General features: G+C 43.3%; 1 protein-coding gene across 1 annotated transcript; it reads left to right on the top strand.

Annotated features, from left to right (window-relative positions):
* Nucleotides 1–5,913: 5,913 nt before the first annotated feature.
* Nucleotides 5,914–6,699, top strand: olig3 (oligodendrocyte transcription factor 3). The gene has a single exon (XM_067236936.1). The coding sequence runs from the start codon at nt 5,938–5,940 to the stop codon at nt 6,697–6,699; it is 762 nt and encodes a 253-aa protein (XP_067093037.1). The 5' UTR covers nt 5,914–5,937.
* The last annotated feature ends 11,621 nt before the right edge of the window (nt 6,700–18,320 follow it).

Below are 18,320 nucleotides of genomic sequence, written 5' to 3'. Positions count from 1 at the left end.
AGAGAGAGAGAGAGAGAGAGAGAGAGAGAGAGAGAGAGAGAGAGAGAGAGAGAGAGAGAGAGAGAGAGAGAGAGAGAGAGAGCATTTGAATAAAAGAAAAAGAGGTGTATGTAAAGGTTCATTAGTTCTAATGACTACATTATCTTGTTTAATAGTCATGTGTCTGCCGACATAATAATGGTGATTGACAGATGGAAGCAGAGGTCACATGCTCTTTTTAACATCCCTCCCGCCACTGTGACAACATCCATATCTCAACATAAGAAGTCAATTCCAATTCCAAGCCAATCAAATCTGTTTTCCAAAAAACAGGAGAGTTCATGTTTATAAGAAGAGAAGGTGAAGAAGGGTGCTCGGGGTGGGTGGGTGGGAAGAGACTTCCCCTCCCCCCCCCCTCCCCCCTCCCTCCCCCCCTCCTCCCTCCCTCCTCCCTCCCCCCTCCCCCCTTCCCCCCCCCCCCCCTCCCCTTGCTCATTCCCTCCTTCTCTTCCCACATCTCCAAACATCTTTTACTGAAGATCTCAGACTGCAAGGTCATTTAGGTTCAACATGGCTCTTCCACTGGATCAAGGCTTCTGTCTTCAGTCTGTTTTCACATCAGTCACACATAAACACACACACATAAACACACACACACACACACATACACACACACACACACACAGGGGTTTTCAGCCTCTTACCTCCCACCTTGCCGATAGGGCTAATGTGTAATTAATGAAACAACCTCACTGAGATTGACCCAGACAATAGAAGCTAGGCCTTCCAGCGGCCTTGCTGGTGGTCAGAGCAGGGCCCGTTCCTATTCTCCCTACATGTAACTCCACTCCAACACAATACTCCCCTCCTCTGTCCAGCTTATCAGCCCAGCGTACATATTAATCTGCCCTCCCTAGTTCTCTTCTTGGGGAGCCCCCATGCAAGCCTTCATTTTCTGGTCATGTGCACCCATTAGGAGGGGGCGAACCAGACACAAAGTGACATAAAAAAGCAGAATAGAGACTGCCAGGCTGGAACTGAGCCTGAAAAGAGCCCATGGGAGACAGACAATTGTCCCCAGTGAAAGGGCCAGTTAAAAGAAGGCGTTGAGGAGCTGTTTCAGCTACAGCTATAGAGTCTCAGCCTTTAAGACATGCTAGACGAGTGAGACAGCTAGCTCTTCTGGCAGGAGTATGACAACTGCTCTCTTCCAGAGTTAGAACAATGCTAACGCTAACCCCGATGTTAAGGCTGAAGCAGGGTTTGTTAGCCAGATGGATGTTTGAGAAAATAACATACTGACTCAATTGTACTGAGACAGGAATTAAAAGTAGTATGAAACTTAGACTGTGATATTTTCTGGTCTTAATCCCTTCTTAGAAACGACAACCCTGAGATATCAATGAGTTACAGGCTTAGAGAAATGGTCCTCTTCAGGACAGTGTAGTGAAACTATGAAATTTCAAAGGTATACATCCAAGCTTATTGAGTGACTCATCAGTTTTCAAAGTGTACCAAATGTTATTACAGTATATTCAACATTGTGTTTGTAGATGGGCTTTCTTGAGATTAACTGTTTCTTTAAACGACGCTAATGGGCAGGGGTTTGCAGTTGCTCTTTCAGAGACATCCGCTGCCTCAAAAAGCTTAAGAAAGACAGAATTCATCTCTGAACTTCATGAGTTAGCCGAGAACATGAAGGTGTAATTTTAGCCCTGAAATGTTAATTTCTCTTGTTTTGCCTAATTAACATGAATGTCTTCTTAGAACAAAACAACCCTCCAAATAATAATTAGTACCTCCATATTCATGCTGAAGCTGGTTGTGAGCTGTGTAATTAGCGAGCTTTTATCGTTTGATCACAGTGGTAATTAGATATTTTCTAATTTTAAAGAGTTGTTTACTAGTCACATAACAGAATGCAGAAAGAAGACACACAAAGTGGTATTGATAACCCCAAGTATAGGCTGTAAAATAAAATAAAAAATCATCCATAACTTATTTCAAAGATTTAAGGAAAGCATATCTCAACTATTTATCTTCAGATTATGTAAACAGTAAACAGAAGAGAAAAAAACTGACTGAACATTCAGCTAGATTGAATGCTTTTTGCCCATTACCCATTTAACCTGGTTGGCTAAAGATTCAAGCATCTTCAAGTGCACTCCAGAGATACTTACATAGAGTTGTCCCAAGGTCAGGTGCCTGTAGAGAGCCTCTGAGACCTAGTGTCCACCTCTGACCTTGACACTGGATCAGACTTCAACCCAAACACTAATCTGAGCCTCCGGAACAAATAAATGCACAACTTTATTTATATGATCTTGCTCTGTCTACAGTATATCTTTGTCTCTGTCCATCATTCCTACTCTCTGTTCTAAGAAGGGACTTTGAGGCTTCATGAAATGGTTGATCATGAGTGCCAGAGAAAGGATGGGACATGCATTCTGTATGGTTGATGATATTGTTTCTTGGATCATTCTATGGATTTAGTGTTAGCCGAACCAGTGCAGACCAAGAGTTAGGCTATAAGTGTTAGAAGCATGCTGTTATGGTTGGAAGCAGGTTGTAGAGCTTCAAACTAGGTGTCAGGGTTTAAAAATATACAAAACCTTCTCTCATGTTCTATGTATATATGTGTGTATATGTGAACTGTGTGTGTATCTATATGTGTGTGTGTATATATATATATATATATATATATATATAGACATATAAAGTATACAAGCAGAATTTCCCAAAAGCTGTGTGTTGTGATGGTGTGTGTTTCCCAGTCAACAGAGGGGTGTGAAAAAAATCAGGTCTTTAAGGAAAAGAGAATCTGGGGGATAGAGGGAATACGGAGAGAAAAATAGAGACTAAGAGAGAGATAGACAGATAGAGTGGGAGGGAGGAATAATAAACAAGCTGAGGGCTTAAGAAATGAAAGGACCACATTAGAGGCTACCTGCTGGGACTGTACTGCTGAGTTGGGGTGAATGAAATCCTTCATTTAGGCCAATGTCCTGGTGCTGGGGAGGTGGCGCACAGCCTGGGCCCAGTCCAGAGGAGGGATAGAGGGGAGGAGGAGGATTGAGGTGAAGGGGTGGGAGAGTGGTAGGTTTGGAAGTGTTGGGGAGAAAGAGATGGGTAAGAGAAGGTGAGTAGAGGAATGGGGATGAAGCAAGTGGAGGGGGAGAGAAAAGAGGTAGGAAAATATGGAGGAACGTAAAACAAGAGAGGCCTCAGTCTCTTCCTGCTGGTTGGCCTTCCATTCCCTCTAGCAGTAGGGAGTAAGTGACCCCTACCACACACATAGTGAAACAGACACACACACATATAAATATATACATACATATATGGCACACACAAAGACACGCGCACACACACACACATACACTGCTGGTCCTTCTCCCCTACCCTACTTTCGCATTCACACATTTCTCCACATTGGTTGGATTAGGAACACTTTCACTTAGATCTATGTGGTTGCCCCACACACAAAGAAACACTTGGGGACAGGATTAGTAGGATTAAAAGGGATTCACATATGTCCAGTTCAAGCAATTGGTATTCAAAGCTTTACACTTTCAAATGCCACCAAGAGAGAGCAAAGAAGTGGAGCGCTTTTCTTTGCATTGGTAGCACCTTTATAAGGATGGACCCTTTTCTGCTCCAACAATGACAGTTGTGAATACACATTTTCAATGTTTTTTGGGGGTATTTTATTGCAGTGGAACACCAAGAAGAATATGAGATGGAGTTTATTGTGGCCTGAGCTACAGGATAGTAAAGGCTTGTGGCTCTCCAATTACCTCGTCTGTGTATTATATTATTCTTTTCCCCATCAAAAGACTGGAGAACATTCTTCAGAATATAGGAATAGTCTAAATATTTACAACACAAACCCCTTTTGTTATTTTAAATGTTTCATACCTTAGCAAGGCATTGCACTTATGCAGTTTATTGATTTAGTCACACTATCTTGTTTTTGCTTGATCATCAAGTATTTTCTCTGTCGACATTTCAATTGGGTATTAAATGAAAAGGATCTAAATCTGTTATTTTGATATATTATAAACTTTCATTAGGATTGTCTAATTGACTAACTGCAGAGGACTTAACCGTTCCTGTATAGCATGATTGCTAGTTGAGTCATGGTATCAATGTTGATAACAATGGTAATGATAACTGTTGAATGAAGAATGATAACACCAAATAAAATAATAGAAATGTAAATTGTAATATTTATTGATTTTTTTATTTTTATTAATATAATTATCATTATTGTTAAAATGATAGCTGTTATGTTATTGTTTTTTATTAATGTTGATATTATTATTATTTTTTATGTTGTTTTTATTATTATATTGCCAGTGCTCATAATAATTATGATTATCATAATCGCCATAATTATGTTAGTTTTTAGGTCTATTCTGCATTTATGTGATTGTTATTCTGTTATAAAAGTACTTGTCTCAGTTTCATTGGATTCATGTAAACGGTTTCGCAGGCAACACTTGTTGTGGACATTATTAAATGAAGGAAAGGATTATTTCCACCTGAAAGTGTGATATTTCTGCATAGGCTGCATGCCAAATTGCTGCTTGTTGTCAGTTTACCACTGATAGGTACTTTTAAAGGCCTTCTAAATAGCACTAAACTTAACCGTGCCAATAATGGACTCATGGATCAAAATGAAGCCCAGGGTAGGGTCACCAAAAAGGTCAAAGTCACATTAATCTGACAGCTTTTTGAATTGGAGATATATTGTTGTAAATTATTTTGGATGCAAACGCATCTGTTAGCTATGTATGTGTATATTTTCATCATGTGTACCTTACTAGCTTGTAGGTCTTTGGACATTATCAATATTAATATATGAATATTGCACTGTGTTGCGACAGATATAGACCATACAGAAACGTCACTTAATGTTGGGTTATTGTTGCAAAGTTTTACTTTAGAAACTACAGAATTGTATGCAAATGGTGGTTAATCATAGTGAACTGAATAGCTTAGGTAGTAGTTTAAACGTTTATTATGTTTCAATGGAAGCAAACATTTAGGATTTTTTTTGCTTGCACTTTTCTTAACTCTTTTACCATAGATAGCCAATCATAAGCGGCTTTTCTAACTTTGGTCGAAAATATGAATATTAAAATATTGTTCGAAAACCACAATAAGATTTCACTGAAAGGCAACAATCTTAAAATGATCTGCAAATATGTTTGTGCATAATAACATATCGTTTTAATGTGAAAATGGTTCGAAATAAGAATTAACATAGTATAGTCACTTTATAAGAAAAAAGGTTATTGCAGTTTATGATATATTTCAACAATTCAATTATGAACATAAGGAAAAATAATATGCATTTATTTTAAGTAAATTGCGCCATAGCTGGCACCTCTAGCATTTACATAATACGTAAATAGTTTTACTTTCAGTTTCCTTTAATAAAGAATTCCTTATATTCAATGTAAGTAATAAGACATGCATTACAAGTTGATTCGATCAAACGACGATATCAAACTAACCCGTTTATATTTCTACGGAGCCATGGAGAAGAGCGTTTTCAAGTTGTCTTGGTTTCAGAGTCCCGGGTAGGAGAGGTGCCCTATGGTGGCATGACAATGAGAGTGAATCGATGCTCCTGTGGTCAATGGGACAGTCAAAGCCCACCGCCCTATGATGGGGACGTCATCCTAACTAGACCATTATGAATAGGACAGCTTTTGTTTCCCCTCTCTCAGGCAGCTCTATAAAACCCACAGCTCCCTTTTACCTCACAACAGACATAGAGGTGCTCACACGAGATCACACATCAATACATCGCAACACGCGGAGGACCACAAGCCCACTGCGTCGACTTAGATACACATCCTTCTTAAAAAGGGGGGACGGGATTCTAACGACAAAATCAGGTGATCTTGTGTTTGCGAAGGAAGCGACCTCCTCCCGAACCGAACCAATAAAATGAATTCTGACTCCAGCTCGAGCAGAGCTTCATCGCCTGACATGGATGAGATGTTCCTTCGAGACCACGGACGCCTCAGCTCCATGTCCTCTGCACAAAACGAACTGCTCCAGAGGATGACGAGCGAGCACCTTTCCCTGGCCGGGGATAAGTCACCTGGCGGCAGCAAGTACAAACTCAAGAAACAGGTCACTGAGCAAGAGGTCCAGCAGTTACGTCTCAAAATTAACGGGCGCGAACGCAAGAGGATGCATGACTTGAATCTGGCCATGGACGGACTCCGGGAGGTCATGCCTTATGCACACGGCCCGTCAGTGAGAAAACTGTCCAAGATCGCCACTCTCTTGCTGGCCAGAAACTATATCCTGATGCTGAACAGCTCCCTTGACGAGATGAAGCGGCTGGTCGGTGAGATATACGGAGGACACCACTCAGCGTTCCACTGCGGGACGGTCACACACTCCAGTGGTCACTCCGGTAACCCAGCGCATCAGGTGCACCCTCTCCTCGGTAACGCGCTCTCCTCGTCTTCACCCTCAACGCTGTCCACGGCCTTACCTGGACTTACCTCTATTCGCGCCCCTCATTCGCTGATTAAGAGTGCTCCCCCGCACCCGCTACAACTCGGAAGTGGGTTCCAGCACTGGGCAGGGTTACCGTGTCCGTGCACCATCTGCCAGATGCCCCCTCCACCGCATATCCCTATCACCTCTACAGGTCTGACAAGACTAACGAGCGAAAACAAAGACATGATGAAATGACATCAGATGCAGAGAAAAAGAGAAAAATGACAATTTGTAAATTGTGAATACCAAGGACAAGAGGATATTGCCTCCATGCATGCATGCATTCATTGTTTGTCTTGTTTTGCGTATACAACCTAAAAGTTCCTCCTTGTAACAAGGATCCCGATAGGCAAAAGTTTTTCTATTTGTTTTGTGTCAGCATAGACGCCTTAAACAATGTAAACAAAAACACAACTGTGAGCACAAACTCTATCGTAGCGTGAAGCCCGCAGCACACGTGACAGCGGGACTGAATGGAACACTGCATGGACATTTGATTTGATTAGTTTGTTCTATCAGGCATCATTTGTGAAAATGAAGAATGCCCTTTGTGCCTTGTAACAAGGATGGTGAAATTGCATTCTACAGTGTATGAAAAAAAGTGTATGATTATTTAGTTCAAAAAGTGTGAAATGATATGACTTTTGACTTGACTTAAAATATGATTGTGTTGTTATACATGTGTCCATTAGTATTTTGATCTCTTTTACGCATGGCTTCTGCGGTGCTAACAACTACAAAGCATGATTGTTTTGCTGGAAAGAGTTTGTTATGCCCAGAGACCCCGTGTCTTTATTTTTGTACATTCTCGATGATTAGCCAAACAAAATATTTATTATTGCCCAGTGTCCCTGGAAGAAATTTCAATAAAACGGATTCAAATGACCCATATTGTGGCTGTCTGTTCATGGCGACTGTAATGTTGATTTTTTGATTTCAGGTTTCTGCATTTATATACAAAAACATTAGCAAGTGGGAGTGATGTATACTATTGGGTAGACAGTCTCCATTTGAATTGATTTATGCTTGGAAACAATAAGGCCTACAGATAGACACAGTGACTTGACCAAGGCACTCCACATAATTCCTGATGCATGGGACACGGAAAAACAGATTTTTACATATAGCCTAATAACTTATTTTGACATTACATAAAATAATTTTATTTTGAGCGTTTTCTCATTATACATTTTATTTTGATTGGTTATATCCTTTTACAACCTACATCCTTTTGCACACACAAACTACAACCTGAGGAAGAACTTTATTTACGTCCTCATTTAAAAAATGAAAAACACCACCGTTTATTATACACAATTTTCTTCCTAATTAATTCGAAATGTATTGTTGCCTACTTAATTTTGAAAAACAAAATACCTTTTGAGAGCATCACCCTGCTTGAAATCAGCAGGACATATAAATCCAATAAGAAACAACACAACAAGAATATATTACCGAAACGAAATTAATTCAATGAGGTTCATTTGGCATATTTATTTAGTATGTCAGTCTACACGAAGTCAGTACCCTCCTAAATTGTCGCAGCAGAATTTCTTGACTATTGGGTTGGGTTTAATTTTCTGAACGCATAGACAAATACAAACTGAAGAGAATGTAGACGTTACTTTATCATGACGAAATTATGTAGATTTTTAAAAATATTTTATAACATAGCCTACTGCTTTAGTCTTCATGTGATTTTTTTCTTGACCACATCAATAACATTTAAATAATAATGTAGCAAGCTAAAAATATGTATAGTATGTGTTGATCTAATGATTGGACAGGTTCCGTTATGCTGCTCATTGTACAACGTAAAGATCCACCCCAGGGGACTAGCGAGCGGTTTGGGATGTAAGTCCTCCGGGCCGTCTCCCTGGCTCATTGCACATCAGATAGGCTGCAACAGAATGTATGTTTGTGGAGATTACAAGTTAATTGTTCACGGGGGACTAGGGGAAGAAGGACATCAGAGAGAGCGTTGGGATTAGAGAACCCTAAAATGCTGAAGATTATGCATTCAGTCCTCATTCTTCCAGCATGTAAATGAGCTAGTGGATTAAAAAGCCTTTTGTAACTTTCTCGTTGGGAAACTCAAGTTTTTCCTCGTAGTAACTGATGCAGGTTGGAGAGAGTGAAAGAGGGAGTTCATTTCACTCTTTGTCTTTAGGATACAAACAGTTACGGAAAGACTATCCGTGCCAGATGGGTTTTAAACAGGGGGTTTGCAATGTCCTATCAAGCCGAGGCTTTTAACCGTTGACAGACAAGATGCAGTGTCAAGGGAGGCTTGCAGTAGTTAGTTAATAGTCATGAGTTAGAGTAAGTACTTAAAATACATTATTCTATGGACCATTTTCAAAGCGATGGGCGAGAACTATTTCTTAATGCTGATAATGAGGTTTTCTGAATTTATCTAGCCCTTATTGTGAGATGGATAATTAAAATATTTATCAAGAATAAAACGTAAATATTATTCTAGATCATTCGATCATTTATTGTAAATTCTGGGCGTAGGTTGTTGTAGGTTTGAAAAGCACTGCTTCTGTAACGTATAATTGTCTTGTTTGTATTCTAATATTGTTGAGGTATAAAATTTACAGTACAGTAATCTCATAAGTAATAATTTTTTGGATGCACGTGAGTGATATGTTTTTCTAGTTTCCTCTAAGATTTATCCTCCTCCTTTCTGCTCTGTTTGTTTTAATTACAGATCTGCAGCTAATAAAGTCCTCAGTGGGAGATTCATCAGATATTATGATTCTCATCATAACTACTGGTACTGTTGTTTAGATCTAAAAGTCTTGCAGAAAGACGGATGTTCTTACCTCCGTTTTTGAAAACAGTATACATCTGTTCAGTTAGATTGAATTATGATGTCAGCTAAAGACAGAATGTTTGTATGAAATTGAAGCCTAGTCTAAAAAAAACAAAACAAAGTTTAATCAATAAGGAAGGAATCAAGGAAGGAATTGTTCATGTCGTTTATGTTTTAAAAGTGAACTGTATAATAGATAGTATTTCACCTCCACACTGCAATCACCAGGAAAAGACTGGGAAAAGTTAGCGCACTGATCAACGGGTCTCTAATTACCCTATGGATGTCTCTGAGAGGGAAATTGCAACAGTCCCAGGATCAGCCACACTGCTGTGGAGCCTTATTCAGTGGCTGCCAGATCACCAGCCTAAAAACCACAGAAGGGTCACAAGACAACTAACAAGGCAGACCCTTTCATGCTCTCAAGTAATGTCTTGATGGGCTGCAGTCAAAAAGACAAGCTTTCTAAGTAGCCGCTCATTCTTTTCAGGATTGACAAATGACCAGTCATCCTTAGTGGACACACCTGTTACTGGAAACACTTGGGATTTTACACTCTGAGAGAGCTGCCTTGTTAAGTAGGCCTTCCCCTCAGAGCTTCCACACAATAGACACTGATGCTAACAATGCTAACAATGCTGGTAGCCCAGAGCCAAACCGGCTCGTCAAAGCCAGGCTTGTGCCGGGCCAACGCCGGGGGCTGCAATTGAAAATAAATTTCAGTTGAATAAGAGGCAGTGGCTGCATCGTCGAAGCTGCTGCTCGGCTCGCCCCCCAGCCCTTAGAACAAAAGCAGTTGTGGGGTTAAGTTATTGAGTGGGATGACAGGCTGAATGTTCTTCAGTCTGGATGCCAGGTCCCCTGCTCCCCCAGCCCAGGTCTGAATTAGGTGGCAGGTGCAAAGGCCATTCCTCTCTGGCCCCCAGGGAATGCCCCAGGCCTGTCATCAGCTGATTTCATAGACAAATGTTTATCCTATATAGCCAAAACAGAAAGCATATTTCCATCATAAGAGCATTTTTCCATAGCCATTAGCGACAGAGCAAATTTGCATGTTAATTGTGCAGTGAGAGGTGTGGTGACACTTCCCTTTGTCAATGTTTGGTCACAGGAAATAAAAGATTTGAGCCAGAGAATCAAATGTGATTGGATGTCTGTTGTGGTTAAATGGTTCATTGTTGTGTTTCTGTTAAACAACTGATGTAACTTTCAGGAGTATCAGATATGCTAACCCTGATTTGGGAATCTGTGAATAAAAAGAATGTAACATCAAAATGTAAAACGATTGTTTTTCTCTTTCCCTGGTGGATTATTCAACCACTCAGCTCTTGTGGAAAATGTATCCAACATATTCACACGAAAACTGAAAGACTCAGGTGTGATTGATACACCAATGTGAAGCCCTATCAAAACCAAGATCTCTGCATGCTAACTGAAGGGCTTTTCAGAAGAAAAGGGTCTCTTCACGGTTGGAAAGTGATATTTGCAAGTCTCATGAGAGAGCAGTTCCAAACCAGCACTCAAAAACTCAGATGGAAAAGGCTCATCACGATCAAACTTAACATGGCCCAGACTCCTATTAGAATATCAGCCTGTTTACACTCACATGCTACATCGCATCCAAGCCTGCTTTAAAGTCACTGCTCTGTAAATACAGAAGAAACAGCAAGCGAGATAGAGATAGAGAGAGAGAGAGAGAGAGAGAGAGAGAGAGAGAGAGAGAGAGAGAGAGAGAAAGAGAGAGACAGAGAGAAAGAGAAAGAGAGAAAGTGAGAGAGGGAACAAAATCAAGCTATCATGTGTGGGAGAGCGGTTATGTCCTCCTACAGTGTCTGACAGATGGCATTCAGTAGTTGGCCGTAAATGGCTGTCAGCGAGTGTTTGTCCGTCTGCCAGCGGCCTGCGGTTAAGGGACTCCCTGGGAGAATGTTACTGTCCTGACACCGCCCCAAACGAACTGTCCTTGATTGTCAACCACAGACGTGCCACGGCCCTCGTCACCCCAACCTTCTGGCGAGAGAGGGTCGACTGGGGGAGCAGGTGCTGATGGGAAAAATATATCTATTTAAATCACTGGCAAACACATGCTGCAAATCTGCCACAAGCACAGTCTCTCCATGAGGAAATAGGGGTGTAGAAAAGGAGAACTTTATCAAAAAGTTGACAGACTATGTATACGTGCCCTTGCGTTCGTGCACTTGTGTGTGTATGAAAGTGAGATACAGTGATACACAATGAAATGTGTTGAAGGCCAATAAGGTTCATTTAACTTTTAGGCTCCATAAAACATCTCAATGTCTGGCATCTGTTACTTTGTCTGACTCTCGGATGCTTGGTCTAACTAGTTCACTGAGGGAAGAGAGAGTGAAATGTGCCAAAGGAGAAAGGAAGTGTGAACGAGAAACATGGAAAGGGAATTTAGAGAGGTGGGAAATGAGCAAGCCGAAGAAAGGTTGTATTGGGAGAAAGGCAAGGAGAGGATGAGGAGGTGCCCAGCGGGCGGTGGTCTGTGTGCCAGCTGAGAGGGTGGCAGAGGGCAGGGAGGCAGTGTCCCTCCCAGCGGGCAGGGCTGGGTAACAAAGTGAAACATGGACGTGAGGAGAGAGTCTTCGCCCCCGCCAAGAACACGCAGAACTAGAATCACAGTTAAACAAGTGACTTGTCACACAGAACTAATGCAAATCATTTATGAAATGTAGCAAACAAAGAAAATGCGGTTGAAACAGTGTAACACTTGTTTTGTGGGGTTTATATGTGTGTGTGTGTGTGTGTGTGTGTGCGTGTGTGGGGTAGACCGTATATAAAGTGTACACACATACACACAGCTTATTGAGTTGACATCTCGTGGCTTGCTATAATAGGGAAGCTGTTCAGCAGCGATGTGTCTGACAGCTTGGCTAAATGTGTTCTCCGTAGCCACACATAATGCTTATGGAAATGAGATGTGTGCAGATGGGACCGGCAGGGCCCCTGCTCCATGCACACACACACACACACACACCAATACACACACACACACACACACACACACAAACAGAAAGGGAGAAGGACTAGGAGGGGAGAGATCAGGTGGGACCAGGTACCAACACAGGTGTGGTGTGCCACAGGTGTATGTGTGGTGAGAGAGAGAGAGAGAGAGAGACAGAGAGAGAGAGAGAGAGAGAGAGAGAGAGAGAGAGAGAGAGAGAGAGAGAGAGAGAGAGAGAGAGAGAGAGAGAGAGAGAGAGAGAGAAAATAGAGTCATGATCAGATTCAATGTGTGTTTTAAATGTGTTTGCAAGTTTCAAAGTTGCTGCTGTCTTTTCCAAGAAACTCAATTAGACCCCTAAACCTGCATGAAAGGTTCACTGAAACAATGTCCCTCCGTCTGTACATCCGGAAATCCTTCCTCACCCTCTCCTCACTGCAGTGCCATCCCACGCGTTTCTTGGCAGTGTTGCAGCTGGCAAGCCCACCCAGCGCCAGTCACCATGCCAAGAGGACTTTGTCACAGTTGGTGCTTTTGATCAATTTCATCTTAAACAACTGAGAGACAGCTTGCTGTACAAACACAAACAAGTAAATATCTGTCAACATATTTGTGCGAGTTGGACAGGCTGTTTTTAATGGGGGGAGTCATGATACTCAGCTCTATCACTCTACAATAACCATCATAGGAAGACTGTCTGGTATCTGAACCAAACAGTTATTTGTGATTTGTGTCAGTGATACACTGAGATAGATAACTGTTTGTGTGTGAGTGCGTGTGTTTGGGGGCGAGGTTGCTGTTATATTCAAGGATGACCTTTGCCTTGTCGTCGTACTTCTGCATATAAGCAAACTTCGATTTTCAGCTTTTGTATTTGTATAAAATGCACTTTTAAACAAAAGTTGATGAAAAACTCAAATGTTTTGGATTGTTTGGATTAATTGAGTGAGTCCTCAACTGCTTCCCCCTCAGTCTATACATCTCTAAGGTGTTTAATGCAGGGTAGTAGAAGACAAAGATAATTAGAGCCTGGCACCAACAGAGGTGTGAAAGCAGAAGTGACAGGATGCACACGCACACACACACACACACGCACACACGCACACACACAAGGCTGTATGGGCCAGAGACATCATATGGACAAATCACAGCTGATCTGGTGCTGTAATGCATGCCAGATGTTAACGTTTTGTATCTAATGGCTCCCCTGGGGGCTCACCCAATCAGACAGGAGACCCCCCCCTGGGAGGGGTATTTGTGTGACCAAGCGCAAGTGTGTCTACCAGAGACCGTGATAAAGAGATAAGAGAAAGACATTTTACATAAATAACAAAAACATGTGATTTGAAAGTTAATTTGTGTGACTGACTGTCCATGAATGTGACATCAGACCAAACGGAGTAACAACACATGAAGTGAAGAAGTGGGTAAGCTCCTTTGAAGACATATTTTGTTGTGGATGCCTGGAATTATTTCTGTTTATAAAACTGTGTGTGTATGTGCCTGCATGTGTGTATGGTGTGTGTGTGTGTGTGTGTGTGTGAGAGAGAAAGAGACAGAGAGAGTAATAGATGCTGCAGCAGATGCTGGTTGATAGCTGTTGGATGTTGTTATGGAATCTAGCAGCTGGTTACCATGACACTGACAATCAGAGAGAGATGTGAGGGGCTTCTATAAAGGTCTGCTCCAAGCTGTGGGTAGGAAACAGGAAACAGGGTTCTATTAATTGGTGGACACAGCAAAGTTTACAAAAGCTCTTTAGCAAGGCAATGTTATTACAGTAAATGCTAAGAAATGCTATGGTACTATACAGGTGTAATGGAAAGAGTGGTCAAAAGTATTCTACACATTGAAGATGAATTAGATGACAAAATCAAAACACACACACACACCACACACACACACACACACACATACACAGACCCCACTCCTAGTGAGAGCTCTCCCCATGCAGCCCTCTCTCCACAAGCAGAGGAAACACTCCAAGGTGTCCATTGTCACTCCACTGTCACTTCCCCCGTCCTGCCATGCCTCGTCCGTCAGCCCTGCCCATCCACCCAGATCCCTCCGCCCGTCAAGGGAGGCCCCGTCCCTCCATCTGTCCCTATCCTTCCATCCCTCCATCTCCCTGGGGCAGGACGCAGCATCGTGATCCCATTAGCAGACTATTACCCGACTGGAGATGTAAAGCAGCGTCTCCGCTGGGGCTTAATGGAGGGAACTACATGTCAATGGCTCCTGGAGCCCCCTGGGGTTTCCCAGCCTGGCCGAGCCTGGACGGGCCCAGCCTGGACACTGGGCTGCTTAGACCAGGAGTCAGAATGGCACACTTTCCTGTTGTCTGTTTCTGGTGTGTTGGTCTTTCATGGCTGACACACCCACACATACACACATCTGTCCCACAGGACGGTACAGCATGCCACTTCCTCAGCCACCCAGGGGGAGGGGCCTCCCCACTGGGATGATGGGATGGGGAGAAGCACTGACATGGAGGAGCCACAGATGGTGGTGATGTTCACTTCATCTGTGGCGAGGAAGGGCTTCCCTGGTAGAAAACGATTAGACAGACGAGACTTCCGAGGATGTCTCCAGCTTCTAGCATTTCCTCCGTGGCAGCTGTGATAAATTCAGTTCCAACATTTCTTCACACATCTTCTGTTTGCATTACTGTTTGGAAGATAAGTTAGGAGAAACTTGAAAAACTTTCCCCCGGGTTGTAGCTCTTCAATTGGTTATTGATGTCAATTTGAGAACCTCGAATCAACATAAGTAATCACACCACAGATGGATTTTTCAGAACTAACTGCTTGGAGCTTTGTCTCATTATTCCCAGTTATGTGAGGAGGGAGGCTGGTAGACAGACAGTCACACCGAGTGACACCTGTCACTCTCAAAGAGTGAAAGCTATTGAACCCTCCTCCTCCACCAATCCGATCTGTCTACCCTGATCACTTAACTACCCAATAAAAGCCTGCCTTCCTCTCGGTCTGTCTTTATCTGAGATGAGAATAGAGGCTGACTTCCTCATTTGCACCTCATTAAGGTAAGAGCCATGCAGGGTTCACTCTCTCTGGAGGACATGCTTGAAAGGCTCATTTCAATACCTGAGAAGGGCTTAGTCTGTGGGCCCACCTCTGATCTAGGGGAGGGCTGTGTCATGCAAGGGCAGGGGAGGGCTGGAGGCTGGGGAGGCTGGATGGGGTTGATTTGGGGTCATCCATCAACTTCCTGTCAATGTTGTCACCTCCTGGAGAGTTTGCTCTCCTCAGGATTACAAACACTTGCACCCGAATGCTGCAAAACACTCATATACACACACACACACACACACACACACACACACACACACACACACACACACACACACACACACACACACACACACACACACACACACACACACACACACACACACACACACAGTCATGCTTAGATTGCTACAGATCAGATCAGTGCAATGCTGCTCCCGTACACACTCCAGTTACAAATCATTAGGAAAATGTCCTTCGTGTGACGTCCATAGATCACGGCAACCTTAACCCTGTTCATCTTGGCCATGTTTTTGAGGAGAGGCGGTCGATTTGGGAAGTCCTGTACATATTTAGGTTTGAACAGCTAACTGTCATTTAAGTGTTCACCAATTACATTTCTCCTCTGCGTTTCCCTATCCTGGTGTCATTCCACCGAGGGCAGCCAGGAGCAGTGATTATCCACATCAAGGCAACCGGGGGGCCACGTCCAAGTGCTCACTCATGTCCTGGTCATGAACATGGGCAGGAGAGCAATCTGTACTGCATTGATTTGTTGGGATTCTTTTTCAATCTTTTTATTGGGAGTAAACCCACGTGAGCACAGGTAGAACATGCAAACTCCACACAGGAAGGCCCTGAAGATGACCCGTCTGGGCACCGAACAATGCCCTAAGCGCGAATCCAGTCCAGAACCTTCTTGCTGAGAGGTGACAGTGAAAGGCAGACGTACGGGTACGAAAACAGCTGCATCCAGTAGTCAGGCTGAACTACCCCAGCACCCATGTGTTTGTGAAGTCAGGAATGGGATCGCACTATAAATCCAAACGTAAGAGATGAATGAGACTCTCTTGGTCTTCTACAATCTTCTGTTCCAGTGGCTGTGTTCTATGGGTGTGTCTGGAGACAGGAGAGGAGTGAAGGAGAAAAGAGGCCTTCCAGAGAGCGAGGGATGGAATGAGCAGTGGGAAAACAGTTGTTGTGCATGCGTTTATATTTCATATATTTCTTCATGAAATGAATAAAGACAGCTTCTGCAGATAAAAATGCTCCAATGTCTTGAGTCCCCCATACTTGCTTTGGACCAGTGTACTATTATCTTCCATCTGTCCAATGTGTTTAGAGGTCAGAGCCTTCTGTGGGTGTGTCTTGACGCACACATGACGTGTGTGCGTTTGGCAACATTTCTGGGCTGACCTGGCGACCATGTTTACAATGGGTACACACGTCCTCATTTCTGTATCCTCCTCTCCGCTAAAGGACATTCTCATACAGACACACACAAATACACGCTCTCTACAAATCTCTTTGTGACACATACACACACAGAAACACATACAGTAGCACTGCTTACAGATGGTCCAGAGGTCCTCATTATGGAGCTTCATAATGGCCCTCCTTGCTCTGAGCTTCAGAGGCCGAGAGATGACACAAGCTGGCTGACTCCACCACAGCCTGCACAGACAGGGATGTGGGCAGCTGGTTAACATAGGGACTTTGGGTAGCACCGCGGAAACAGGCGACATCTGTTGATATCAATGGAAGTGGTGGATGTATTCCTCAGAGATTCTTCCGTCTGAACGATTAGAGGTTGATAGCAGAAGTTACTTAAAGACATTATGGAGAAACTTTAAGCACAACCGAGAGGGCGGTTCGATTTGAACAGCCACAATCCTGTCTTGTACCCCAAACTGCAAGGCTTAATTCTCCACTCTCAAGCTTCTTAGGTTGTCTCATTTCCTACCCCAGCCACAAGCACCCATGTCTTAGTCTTTTGGCTTGAGGCAACAGTTTCTATCTCCCAGTCCCAGCCTCCTGATTTGAGCTTGTAGACCTCAGCCTCCAGCCTCCAGCCCCCAGCCCCAGCCTTTACAATAAGCCTTCAGGCGCCATCTCTGGCTGCACCCTGAGGGCTCCAGCCTCACATCTGAAGGGTGTGAAATCGGCATGATTAATAATTACAATTATTTGCAAACGTGCCAGCTGCTCATGGGCAGTGGATACCTTTGATTGATGATGCTGTAAACGTTCATGTCCATTGTGCTCAGGGTGGCGGTGGGTTTGTGGGCAGGGCAGATGAGGGGCTGTAGAGGGGGCTTGGACGACTGCCATTTCAAAAACACTATTTGATCTTCCGCCGCTGCACTCTCACCCTTCCGTACGCAAAACATTCCCAGCTCCTTCAGAACATGAGAGAATATATGTGATTGTGAAGATCAGTCGGTATGCGTATACAAGTATAGGCTCCTGTCTCTGTCCATCCCAGCCTGGTCACTGTTGCCATGACAGTGAGTAAGGACCAGTCTGTCTGTCTGCGTGAAAACTCCACCTTGAGGTCCCATTAGGAGCTGAAGGTTGTACCTTATGTAGGCCAGACAAACCAGGAGACCCAGAAAAAACTTCCATTGTGCATGTCACCAGTATACAGTAGGCCAAAAATAAAATAAAGGCATAGGCATGGTGCATACCCAGTATGTCGAGAAGGCTGGCTATGGGCTTGTTTAGGGCCTGGACAGGCCCAAATGTGATGTGTCCATCAGTGATGGAACTCCTTCTTGGACAAACATGGTCATTAATCACCATCATTGCCACAGCATCAGCATCAGTCTCTTTTCCACACAGACACAATCTGACAGCCACTGGCCGTAAACCTGTCCACAGTCTAATCTGATTAGGGCCCAAACACAGCATCTGGGCCGTTGGTGGCGGGACCGCTGGGCCGAGAGGGGGGGCGGGACGGGTGCTGTGATGGAGTGGAAAAGACAGGGCATTCATGCGTATA

The sequence above is a fragment of the Osmerus mordax genome, chromosome 5 (assembly GCF_038355195.1).
Source record: "Osmerus mordax isolate fOsmMor3 chromosome 5, fOsmMor3.pri, whole genome shotgun sequence".
Taxonomy (NCBI): domain Eukaryota; kingdom Metazoa; phylum Chordata; class Actinopteri; order Osmeriformes; family Osmeridae; genus Osmerus; species Osmerus mordax.
Note: the sequence above shows the minus strand (reverse complement) of the source record. Positions and strands in the feature narration are given on the sequence as shown.

Excerpts from the sequence above, each read along its gene's own strand:
- olig3 (XM_067236936.1), top strand. The coding sequence starts at position 5,938 with ATGAATTCTGACTCCAGCTCGAGCAGAGCTTCATCGCCTGACATGGAT.